This window comes from Limulus polyphemus, unplaced genomic scaffold (assembly GCF_000517525.1).
Source record: "Limulus polyphemus unplaced genomic scaffold, Limulus_polyphemus-2.1.2 Scaffold2622, whole genome shotgun sequence".
Taxonomy (NCBI): Eukaryota; Metazoa; Arthropoda; class Merostomata; order Xiphosura; family Limulidae; genus Limulus; species Limulus polyphemus.
In genome coordinates, this window is record NW_013668232.1 from 86,980 (window position 1) to 100,301 (window position 13,322).

General features: G+C 31.1%; 1 protein-coding gene across 1 annotated transcript in view; it reads right to left on the minus strand.

The window, feature by feature from the left end:
- LOC106467458 (spermatogenesis-associated serine-rich protein 2-like) overlaps positions 1-4,725 on the minus strand; it is an 18,778-nt gene extending 14,053 nt beyond the window's left edge. The window contains exons 1-4 of the mRNA XM_013927814.2: positions 4,619-4,725; positions 4,214-4,391; positions 2,362-2,462; positions 418-547 (exon numbers count right to left, since the gene is read on the minus strand). Coding sequence (XP_013783268.2) covers positions 418-547; positions 2,362-2,462; positions 4,214-4,308 — 326 coding nt within the window. The 5' untranslated portion in view covers positions 4,309-4,391; positions 4,619-4,725. The remainder of the gene's footprint in view (positions 1-417; positions 548-2,361; positions 2,463-4,213; positions 4,392-4,618) is intronic.
- Positions 4,726-13,322: the final 8,597 nt, after the last annotated feature.

Genomic DNA, 13,322 nt, shown 5'->3' on the forward strand with positions numbered 1-13,322 from the left:
AGTGGAGCTTTTCTGAGTGGTACCATATATTTATATAGAATTTACAGAAAAGGTAATACAGCTCCTCCCATTTTGACTCTTATTGGTAATTTAAAAAAATCCTACAATTTTCTAAATTGCTATGGAGAATTAGCTTGAGTGGGCCAGAGTGAAATTTGAGGGTGCACATCCCCCCCCCTCCAATGTCACAATGTCAAACCTGCATTTTAGCCTTGAAATCATTATAAAATATTATCTTTTTTTTTAAAAGCAAGGTGGGGAAATTTTAACTCAAATCACATAATAATCAGAAAAAAGTTATCATATTTCACTTAACCTTTATAAAATGTGAAATAGATTAAACCATTTGGAAATTGTACTTAGAACTTTTTTCGTTACATGTAACCTTGTAGCGGAATAACATAAGAATGTGCATACTGCTTTTGGACTTCTTGGAAAGCATTTTTAATTCTTTTGTAAGATTTTGTTATTTCCTCCTCTAACAAATTCTGGATTCTCTGAAGTGCTACAGTCTGTCTAGAAAGATCCTTCATTGATTTTTCAAGCCCTGAAAAAGATTTGAATAAAGTTAGTAACAGTGTGTGGGGAACTGATGATAGTGCATCAAACAACCAATTAGTTTTTGTATTATAAAAAAATTGTATTATATTCCTCCTTTAATGTTAGTTGCATTAATACAATTGATTGAAATGTTTATACATACATTTATTTTTTACTTATATATTTAAATATTTATAACTATGATCATTTTGTATTGTTAACTTAGTATGTCGATTTACGATTAATTCAAATTTCCTATGCTATAATTCCAATAATATTCTTGCAGGATATTACTGGAATTATGGCCGAAAATATTGCTAAAAGCAAGAGTACCAAACTGATGAATCAATACATTTTAATTATTTTAAGTTTTTGATTCATGAGTTTGCATACACCTCAATCCAAATTTTTCTTTTCTCACCCAATTTTGTGAATTTTAAAATAGCTTATTTTGGAAGTAAATCTATTTTTAAACCATTACATTTACCACAACAATTAATGTTACAGATACCTAATAAATTTTACACACAAGTTATCTGTGTCAGCATCCCTAATTTTTAATCCAAATTACAACAAAGGCAGGTAGTCAACTGCACTTATCATCAAATCTTTTTTTTTTACTCAAAGCAAATAGTGAGATTGGACAGATCTGACTGTCATTCTTATAATGCACTCACAGCCCCAAGGTTCAGAGCACAATTTCACAGTAATGACAATCAAACCATAGACCCTTGAATTTATAGTCTGGCATGCTCATCACTAGACCATACCCAGCCCATGTGATTTAACTCTTGAACCAAAATATAAGGTTAATGATATATATATATATAAGCATACTTGTAATGATATACATAATTCTTTAATAACAATAATAATAAAGAGAATACCATTATTCTTTTAGAAATAATATTTATTTTCCTGAAAAAGAATATTGAACTATTCGAAAGAGCTCGAGTTTTGGGTCTCGTTTGAAAACTTTTGTATGTGAACCTGCATGCTAACTTCTAAATCAGAAATAATAATAAGGGATATACAATTCAAATTTTCACTAATAATACAGAATATCTATTGTTTCTTTCAGAGCTTCAAAAACTGAGTATACACAGACTATATTCGTCCATTTTTTTTTGCTCTGGAAACTAGGGGTTCCTGATTCCCTGGAACCCCCTTTGACTCAGCTCTTTTCTTACAATAGTAGTTACACTGATTTACATCGAGATACTGTTAAGTTAGAAAGACAAACTAGGTAATACCTGAAGAATTAAAAACAGGACTCTACCAGAAACTTTATAAACAGTTATTTATTTTAACAAGGAAAGTTCAAGCAAGTTTCAGAGCTAATAAGTTTTAGTTTTGTTTTCACTGTTTAATACATGGCTTTGGAAATTTAACTTCAACTGCATATAAAGATTAGAGAAGAAAATATGAACTTTTCTGGCAAGCACAATTGACATTTTCGTCAAAATGCCTTTAAAATATTTTACAACACCGTGCTTGGTATGCTGAGCACCAATTGTTGTCCTAAATGTTAGGGAAGGGAAAGCTTAGTTTTTATACTATATCATAAGTCCTGTAATTATCACATGCTAATGATAAACATTTGTTCTTTAACTTCCAGAAACCATAGAAACGATGGCTCATTATGAATAACACATCTGGTTATCTGAGCAACATATCTGCTTCGAACATTTAGTTCTATAAAACTGCAGTTCTCAAAATGTTGAAGAATGTTAAATGATTACTCTAACGTGTTGGCCAGCTTACTAATGTACAGGCAGTAAGATTACAGTAATTTTTAAAATATTTTTGCTAGCTTCCTACCTCTTCTGCCATGTGAAGAACTAGAACTGCTAGTGTTCGGCTGTACAGCAGTGTCTTCTGATGTTGAGTGAACACTACTGAAAGAATTTGTTGATCTTTGTCTATTTGGAAAGAAATACAAAAACTGGTCATTAAAAATCTTAAAACAGTAATCTAATTATTTTTCATTTGCTCTAAGTGAAGGATATTTAACAAACAGGTTTGTAGTCTTTGGACTTTACATATAAAGGTATTTAGCAGATTTTTTTTTCAACTGGATTACATCTCTGCCAACTACTTTCTACTAAAACTCTTAAGTGGAGAAATACTTGGAAGATGGTTTCGAAAAGGAGTAGCTGGGAGATACATTTAATATGTGGTTTCTAACCTGACTCCATTGGTTAATATAATATCCAGATAAGTATTGCTGTAACTTATTAAACCACTTTAATAAAAAGCAAATAAAGAAAACAAACTATTTCTTATATTGGTGTTTCAAACCACAATTCATCACAATATAAGTTTATGTTAGACTAGAGAGTTAATTACACTTATAAGAGCAATCTGCATATTATAATATAGACATATAATCTGATGCATAATGAATTTATGTATTTGAAAGTGCAATGTTGCACTGGCTAGACTTAAGGGTTGGGGTAATTAAAAACTTAGATAAAATTATTAATATATCAACACTGTTAAACAATGCAGAGTCAAAAGACATAATATTTTGAAGAATGAAGCCTTCACTGTTCTCCACTGCAGTGAAAAAAAATTGCAAAACAGATTAATTGGGACAACAATGAGCTCTGAAACAAAACCCTAACCCTATCAAGAGTTAAGCCTTTATCCAAAAAGTTGTGATTATATTTAAGAAAAAAAAAGCCTTGCTATGAAACTGGCCATATCTGCTGGCACCATTAATAAGATAATGAATAAGGAGTTGAAACTGATGAATATTTACAAAAGTTCACAAACCTCAAACTACAACTTAGGACCAATAGACATTTAAGATACAGATGGCCAAAGAGACTACAATCAAAGCCATCTCATTTGACTATATATTTGTCAAGTCCCTCAAATTTGTTTACATATAAATTTGAAAATCATGTTCACTTAAATGGAGGGTTTGAGGAAGTTGTGGTATCGAGAAATAATAGAAATATTGCCCAATCACAATCAAGAATGGAGGAAACACTTCTAAAGATAATGCAAGGACATGGAATAGTCTTTATAAAGTGCAGTTAACTCTCAGTATAACAATGAAGTATAAAGCTTTTTAAATGTTGTAACAGTTTACTGTTTGTAAAACACACAGGTAAATAAGAAAAGCCACACTTCTAATTAAACAAAACATAAGCAAATTTAACCCAAAATTCAGAACAGTAAAACTGCTTCCTATCTATATGTAATAGCATATGTATAAAATAAATAAGTTCTAAGTACGGGTAAATTAATCTAGAACTTGAATTTTAGCAAATTATTTTACCTAGAATTTCTCATTTCTCTTTCAGTCAATTTTGTTTACAGTTATTGCATTTTAAGTTTTCCTTGGTAATTTTGGGGGCTTCTCTTACCATTTAGTTTATAAATCTCAAAACTATGCGTAGAGAGCTTTATTTTTATTGCTTTCAATTATTTTTCTTACACACAAACCAACCTGCAGCAATTACAGCTATCTCTTTGTTTCAATAAAACAACAACATACCAGTAACAATTTTTACCATCACCGTACGAGAATATTCATTAAGCACAAAGTTACATAATGGGCTATCTGTGCTATATCTACATGTATAGCATCATAAGCCCTCAGATTTACCACTGAGTACCACCAGGGGGCCTGACCTTACAACAATACTATAAATCTTCTTACCTATTCCTAGATGCTTTAAAGTCGAGAGAAGCAGTCTTTGTTGATAACACTGGTATTTTTTCTGGTAGTTTAATCTGGTCTCTGTCTGTGTGCATATTTTCAGGTTCAGTTTCATTACAGGGAGCAGTAAGATTTGTGGGGACATTAATTTCCACTCCTATGCTGGCTGCCCAATTTTGGGAGAATCCTATCAACAATGTCCTCCTTCAGAGCATTTGGTCACCACAGCATCTGGTACTCCACTCCCAACAAGACTTCACAAAAATGAAATTACTTCTGACACTGGCTGCCTAATTTTGGAAGAATCCCATCAACAATGTCCTCCTTCAGAGCATTTGGTCACCACTGCATCTGGTACTCCACTCCCAACAAGACTTCACAAAGATGAAATCTTTGAAAAAAATGTCAGAAGTTATTTCATTTTTGTGAAGTCTTGTTGGGAGTGGAGTACCAGATGCTGTGGTGACCAAATGCTCTGAAGGAGGACATTGTTGATGGGATTCTCCCAAAATTGGGCAGCCAGTGTCAGAAGTAATTTCATTTTTGTGAAGTCTTTGTGGGAGTGGAGCACCAGTTGGCATGGCAACCAAACGATCTGAAGTAGGGAGTTGCTGGTGGGATTTTGCTGAAACTAGGCAGCCAGTATCAGAAGTAATCATTGGTTCTAAAGGCACTACATGGGAGCTTCCATTAACATCAGAACTATTAGGTTCAACTGTCCCTGAAACATCAAAAACTTTAAGAACTTAAAAAGTGACAGCAAATACAGAATTTGTAAATAAAATAACCGATCAATATCTGGTTTTAATGTGCTGGTATGAAAAAAAAAAAGAATGTGAAGATAAAATGGTTGAGTATTTTCATTTTAAACATCTGTACATATGTTATACACATGCAATCAAAACAATTATCATTAACATCAGAGCAAAAAATTTTCAGTGATAATCCCAATAGTATTGACCAGCCTATGATTTTAGGTTAGTCATAAATCCATATAATAAACTTAGAATGGAAAACAATCCATAAAATAAAAATATATATATTTCAAACAAAAGATAAGTAAATATACCTTCTTCTATATCTCCATTTTCTAGTCTGTTATTCACATCGATCTCAGGAACACGTTCTGGATTCCTTGCTTCAGATTCAGAATTAGTATCAATACTTTGTGAGGAAGAAAGCAGATTTTTTCCTGCTTGATCTTTCTTATTCTTCTTTTTCTTGCTCTTTTTATTTTTGTTGTTTCCCTGCAAATTATAAACACACAAAAATGCACACGATTCACTGATTTGGAGTACAAGCTTTTAAAAAATTGAGAAGTCTTAATGTATTATCTTACAGATGATTTAGACAAAGTTTTACCAGGTTTTTCAATATCCAACATTGATCATATGTACAATTATAAAAACATACTTTTTTAGGATTATAAGCTTATTTTTTCCCTTTTTGACAAAATTACAATAAGTTTCTTAGTTTTATGATGATATGTACAATAGTAACTAATGGCCTCTGAACTTTCAAATAAGGTTCAATCCCTGCATACTAACTGAAATGTAGTTTGCCCCCCTCCCCATCTTACAGTACAAACATGCACCCTTGGTAGAAAATACACAATAAGAAATAGTGCTTTAAAAGGCAGTCTTTGAATTCTTAAGTTAATACAATAAACTAAAACTTTAAATAGATAAAATATTGATCATTGTCATGGTTAGTAACCTACATGATCACTCAAGTCTTAATTATTACTTACTATTTCTTTTATATAACTAGATACTAATTAGTATCTAGTTTTATCCTAAAATAAAAGTATTAATTACCAACTCGTTAACAGTTAAACTTAGGTGATCATATAGCCTACCAACCATGACAACTGATATCTGATCACCACAATATTATTGTAAGCACTTAAATAAATTTTACCATTCATTTCAATATTTGAAAATTATGGCTGTTTAACCAAATACAGCAAAAACCTTTAAAATGTAGAAACTTTGGAATAATATGAAATCTGCAGTTGAAAATTTGTTGATCTTAAACTTTCCAGTTGTAAGTTAGCTCTAAACAGGCTTAACCTGAAAGTGTGAACTTTTTCTTTCTCTACAATAGTGCTTTGGTTTACAAGTTTCCATAAAGATGCACATAACTACCAGTACATGTGAACAACTTGCATGTAAAAACATAAAAAGAAATAAATATATTTGATACCTTAAACCTATTAACATTTCCTTTACACGTCCACTCATTCAGGGCTTTAGAGGCACCATCTGAAAAAAACAACAACAAAGGACAATAATTAATTTGAGTAAAACAAAGTTCTATACACATGTACATGTTGAATATCATACATTTTATCTAATTAACTTACCTATAAACATCTTAGGGATATAACTAATACTTATCTGTTTGTTGTCACAAACCTATTAAATGGACTGTCTTTGTTATACCCAACACGGGTATCGAAACCCAGTTTTTAGCATTATAAGACCTTCAGATTTACTGATGTGCCATCAGAGGGCAAAAACTGTACTAGAGGAAATTTTAATTCTGTTTAAACAAATAAGTTTACAGCCAATAAGGTTAACCCTGTTTCAACTTAAAGGTAATTGAAAATCGTATTTTTCTTGAAACTTGCTCTTCATTAGCATTTATACTACCCATTGCTTTATAAGAACCCACAAAGTAATTATACAAGTATTTAATCATCCTATTTTCAGCATCAGCATCCTATGGTGCTTGCTTTTCCTAAATATACAAAGTATATAAACCCAAGCAACATCTCCAAGTTCATTGATTCCAGAACCTTAATATAGTGTTTGTTTTTCTTGGATATCCATAAAATACAGAGTAAACAAACCGAAGCAATACCTCCAAATTTCTTTAACAGCTACAGGTTTGGTTCCAGAGTATATTTTCAGTGACAAATATGTTATACTTTAAATGTCTTTAAGAAAAAAAAAATTGGATCAGGAAACTTATTGATTTTAGTTGAATGATGCTATTGTAGATTTAATGTCAATTAAATTATTGAGGGAATTGGAAAATTAAAACATTACAGCACATTTAATTATTACCTATTATGATATATATATTTTTTAATTCCAAATTACTTTAACTTATAGTTATAGTAATATATGTGTCCAGAATAATTTTAGAAATGAGAATGTCAGTAAATGTTAATTTGCATGAATCTGTGTGTTACATTAATGAATCCTGTTCACACGAAAGATTAGCTTCGGCTTTAATGCCTCGTTGTTTATCCTGACAAAACACACAAGGATAAAAGAAGGTTTTTTACTCTACACAGCACTTGAGCTTATAGTAGAATATAACAAATAAAAATAACACCATAACACAAACATATGGCACCAAAAATTCAATACTGTTACTCAGGTATTTAAGTTGAAATCTTACAGGTGCAGTATATTTTCTTAACACTTTCCATGAAATCACTTGAATAACAACTCTTAAAAAGTTATACAAGAAAAAATCCTCAAGTTTCCAACCGAGATGTCTAAATATCAACACTATTTCCATGTACTTAATTTCAACTCAACTGTAAGAAAAGTGCAATTATGTGATTCTCTCTTGATATAGCAGAAGTACAGCTTACGCAGCAAGTACGCTCCGACTTACTTGTCTGTTCTATATGAAACAGCAGTAAAAAAAGATGTACATTACCATTGACCAATCAAATGAATCAAAGAATAATGAAGTCTGACAAAGCAACAGTTATTCACTTTAGAATGTTTTTCCTATACTACGAAGGAGGAATATCTTCAAGAATTAGTTTTCTACGAGACCCTAGGATTTGGTTTAGTTTTCAGTACTTCAAATATCAACCCACTTTGGTATAACTGTAAGTTAATTAAAATTCAGTTTGTTTGTTTTTTAAATTGAAAACTGGTATTCTCTTAACTACAATGTGATGAAATCTTCATATACACCACCATGATGTCCAAGTCACGTTTGTGTTTTGATTAACTCTTTTTCTGTTGTTAGAATAATTGGTTGTGATATCATTCACCTTTCAAGAATGTTTTGTGTACGTATCCTTCACACTCCCCTAATGTTACACAATTACACTTTCTGTATTGGGTAAAAATGTGGTATGCAAATACTAAATATCTCATTTTCCAATTGTATATATATTTCCTATCCACAACATTTTAAAATTTTTCTGAAGTTCTAAACTGGACCATCCTAAATCCAGTTGAGGTCATGTGCTAAATTAGCCTGAGGTGTTACTTTCTGTAGACTGTTCAGTGAAGCAAGTTATCTATTGTTTCATGGGACAGTTGCAGCATGGGATTGTCACATGGGGAAGAGAAATTTCTGTATTCTGTTCCGTTTTCTGATTGGTCAGCTACGGAATGTATGTATATTGTAAATGCAGTAGTGACATTTTTCAAGAAAGATTTTCCTGAACTTTAAGGAGAACAGTTTGTTTCTGATTTTAAAAGCACCAAGACTCATGGACAAAGTTGGTCCTTCTTCAACTGTAATCTGTTATATCTACTAGCTTGTTTAATTCAATTTTCCTTATTTCACTATTCTGATCAGCCACTAGCCAGCTTCTTCTTGTTATTTTTTTAACTAGTTTAATAATAACTAAGACATCAACACTATGTCTCATCATTTCAATGGTAACAAATTAATACACCTGTCCTTTCACATATTAGATCCTCAAACCTCTAGTATCTGTTGTGTGCCTGTGTGCTAGGCTCAATCTCGAGATTACCAAATACCAAAATCTTGGTGTTTGTCACACTTCTAAATAACTTGGAAGATATGAAGCAACGTATTCCAACAGCCTATACAAAAACAATGATATCAATTGTGTACTTGTTGAACAGCTGTTAGAGCAGAACTTGGATATATCATGGTGAATTGTGACTTCTGAAACACTTATATAATGTATACTTTATATTTAGGACCTATTTTTGAAAATTCTAGAACAAAAAATTGTCAAACCATTATAAAAAAAGGACTAGTTATATAACATAAGAAACCAGCACATCAAATAAGATGTGTGGAGTGAACATTTCTGTTTGTTAACTACATTTACAAAAAACAACCATTTAAATCATTATCTATTGTAGCACAATAGTGCCTTATTCTTACTAGTCCTAACAATAAGAAACAACCATTTAAATCATTATTTATTGCAGTACACCAGTGCCTTATTCTTACTAGTCCTAACAAAAAAAACAATCATTTAAATCATTATCTATTGTAGCACACCAGTGCCTTATTCTTACTAGTCCTAACAAAAAACAACCATTTAAATCTGCTACAATGATTAAATTAGTTTTTCAGTAAGTTTAATATTTATCTTAGTGTTTCTTAAAAACGATTACTAGTATAAATATATATATATAAAAAAAAAATTTAAAAGTAGCAAGAAAGATTCTTACCTTCCATAAAGGCATTAATGGCTTGGGTCACATCATAATCATAATACTGGAGAACTAATACAATGTCATCATTACTTTTGGGTGGTACTACTTCCTTGACCCGACGAATCTGGAGGAATTATAATATTTTGTGTTAGTCATAAACATAAAATATATTTCAATAATAAGCATTGTACAGATGTAGTAATTTATTAGTTCACGTTTTTGACACAGGTTGAAGCTAGTCTTCCTACATATATATAAATATTTCTATATCTGTGAGGGTTTAGCTTAAATTAGACTTGATACATGTATATAAACATTTCTATATCTGTGAGGGTTTAGCTTAAATTAGACTTGATACATGTATATAAATATTTCTGTATCTGTGAGGATTTAACTGAAATAGACTTGATACATGTATATAAATATTTCTATATCTGTGAGGGTTTAGCTGAAATTAGACTTGATACATGTATATAAATATTTCTATATCTGTGAGGGTTTAGCTGAAATTAGACTTGATACATGTATATAAACATTTCTATATCTGTGAGGGTTTAGCTTAAATCAGACTTGATACATGTATATAAATATTTCTATATCTGTGAGGATTTAACTGAAATAGACTTGATACACATCTTCATACAAGTGAAGAGTTAGGGGTAAGTAAGTAGCACTTACCACATTCTTAAATGTAACAATCATTAAATCATTTAGTTTTGTGTAAATATATTTTTGAGACATGCCTTCAAAGAAGAATCTATTTCAGATCTTCTTGTCTCTTAAAGGTGGAGAGAATACCTATACTTGTTTTCCCAAGCAAGCAAAGAGCACTTACACCATTAGTTGCTGAAAGAGCAGAATATTTAGAATATTATGTACTTGCACTGTATAATCTACAAAAATTCAGTACATATTATATATTTTACTTTTGACATTGAAAATGGTACACATCTGAAAATAAAGTTCCTTACTTACTTATGGATTTATAATCTTAAAACTCACAGTTAACTATAGCTGTTTAAACGTAGTGGGCATCTGTCGAGGAGTTGACGTTCCACCAAAATACACTTATTTTCAGGGTTTTGACTGATAGTTTTAAATTTGCTTGTAAGATTTCATGTTGTTTCAGCCTTAATGTTGTAACCACTAGTAATAAACTGGTTTCAAATGCATTAAATATGCATGTGTACATGTTGACGAGGGACCCATTTGAAGTAAATATATATGGTAGAGATGGCTGATATTAGTATTAAAACTTTTATTTAAAACACAAAACAAATAACCCTTCAACCTACTTAGGTTATCATCAGGTTAACCCGTTGATGATATAAGGAGGTTGAAACATTATTTGTTTTGTGTTTTAATTTTAATACCCATATCAGCTATCTCTACTATATATACATACAAGCAAAAACACCCATCCCCAACAACAGGAAACATTTTAGTTAATCTATCAACTTAAATTTATTCATGTACTTTAAAAAAGGTTAATTGTGTTGCACTCTGGTTTCACTCAAAGCCAAAGCTCTAAGCTACTTAACCAATCCACTGCAAAAAGTAATTGTTGAGCATTTCAGTCATGCTAAGAGTCATTCAGAAATAACATATGGTAAATCTACATTTTTATTATTTAAGTTACATCACATTTTGAAATATGAATGATAGTTTGATTAATTTCTAGCAATATAGTGTAGAATATCCTGCTTATTAAATAAAATTTGGCATTAATAGTATTCATGCCTGTTAACCTTTCATTTCAGAAGTGAATGTTGAGCTTTGCCTGCATGCTCAGCTTTTCAAATGCAGTGCAAGAAGTGGCTGCCATAAACGGGAGACAGGCGATTGCTCCGACAGACACCACAGTTTGAAATATATATAAAGTTTATATAACAAGCATCTACAAATCTCACATCACAAATACTAGAAATTAACTTTAAGATCACCAGTTATTTATTTAAAGACTAAGAATTCTACAAACTCACAATGTAACACAAGGCAAGTTTTTTGTCACAAGTTCAGCAGGTTAATTACTATCATTGATTTTACACCTACTGTACATTTTTTTACTGGAAAATTATTAACTGATTGAAAAGTTTTGCTAAAGGTGTTTAGTAGAATTTTTACATATCCAGTAAAATATGTTATAAGTAGCATTTAAGAATATAGATACCAGTATGTTAGTGCACTAAACATACAACCTGAAAACAGAAGTGAATAAATGAGCTTCTAATATAACTAGAGGTACATAGTTCAACTAAAGTTCAAAGTAATCAACGTAGCAGCTTGTTTTTTTCCAGCAGCAGCACTGAAACACTTGCTAGAAGCCGTTTGCAGGTGCAACAAATCTGTCCACACAATGAAGTTTAGCATCTTTTCAACTTACAAGATGGATTTATAAACAGTTAGTTAAACTACTCGTTACAGCAAAAGGAAGCACACAACTAACTGAGAAACAAACATCTGCTGAACATGCCAATATACATGCTAGAAAATATCCAAAAACCACACGATTTTGGAATTTTACATTTTACAATAATGCTTCACTTTCAGTATCTTTACGAACCAGTTTTAAAAAAGTCATAGACTATAATGTTATAATACGTAACACGTATGCCATTAAACAAAGAATGTCTTATGAAATATTTAGTAGAGAGTATTCAGAAAATCATAGGAAGTTGAAACTAGAATTTGACTATATTTTATAATACTGATTCATTTTAAGAATCTTTATTAACTAGTTTGACCACATATATTATAGTAGTAATAACTATAAATGGTTTTATCTTCATATTTATACTAAAATATTGGGTATCTTGCTGACTGCCAACCTATTTAAGAAACAATACTAAATTTAATTTAAATACACCTATATTAGTAATTCAATACTCATATTAAAGCTACTTGGTTTGTATAATCAGAACTTTTAAGTTCAATTTTAGAACATGTTGAACATGAATGGATCACTCAAGCCTTAATTACAGTTGGTTAGAGGTTATGAAATAATCAGCTTATTGGTCAACTTTTTACCAAAACCCAATAAACTTATCAGATCTTGAAACAAATTCTTATCCAGTTATCTATTAGTTGCAGTTAGAAACTATCAACCACTATCATAGTTTACACTCAGCCCAAAATGATGAGAAGCTGATTTTACTGTTTCAAGTAGGCAATAAATTTCACATGTAGCCCACCTCATTATTTTCACTTTCCAAAACCTCACTAACTGGTTTCTTCTCGATCAAGACATGACAATTATCTCAAATTTTGATCATCTTTCTCGACTCACATTTTTTTTCTTAGGGTGTTCTTGTTGAAGTCATTTCATACAATCAGAGTAACATGTACAGTGATATCACTGTGAAATGTTTTGAGGGTGGTGGTGTTGAAGTCCCAATATATATGACCCAGTATATATGTACTGGACACTATTGTAGACAGAATATCCATGTACTAGATACTACTGTAGACATAATATCCATGTACTAGATACTACTGTAGACAGAATATCTATGTACTAGATACTTCTGTAGACAGAGTAACCATGTACTACTGTAGACATAATATCCATGTACTAGATACTACTGTAGACAGAGTAACCATGTACTGGACACTACTGTAGACAGAGTAACCATGTACTGGAAACTTACTGTAGACAGAGTAACCATGTACTGGACACTACTGTAGACAGAGTAACCATGCACTAGATACTA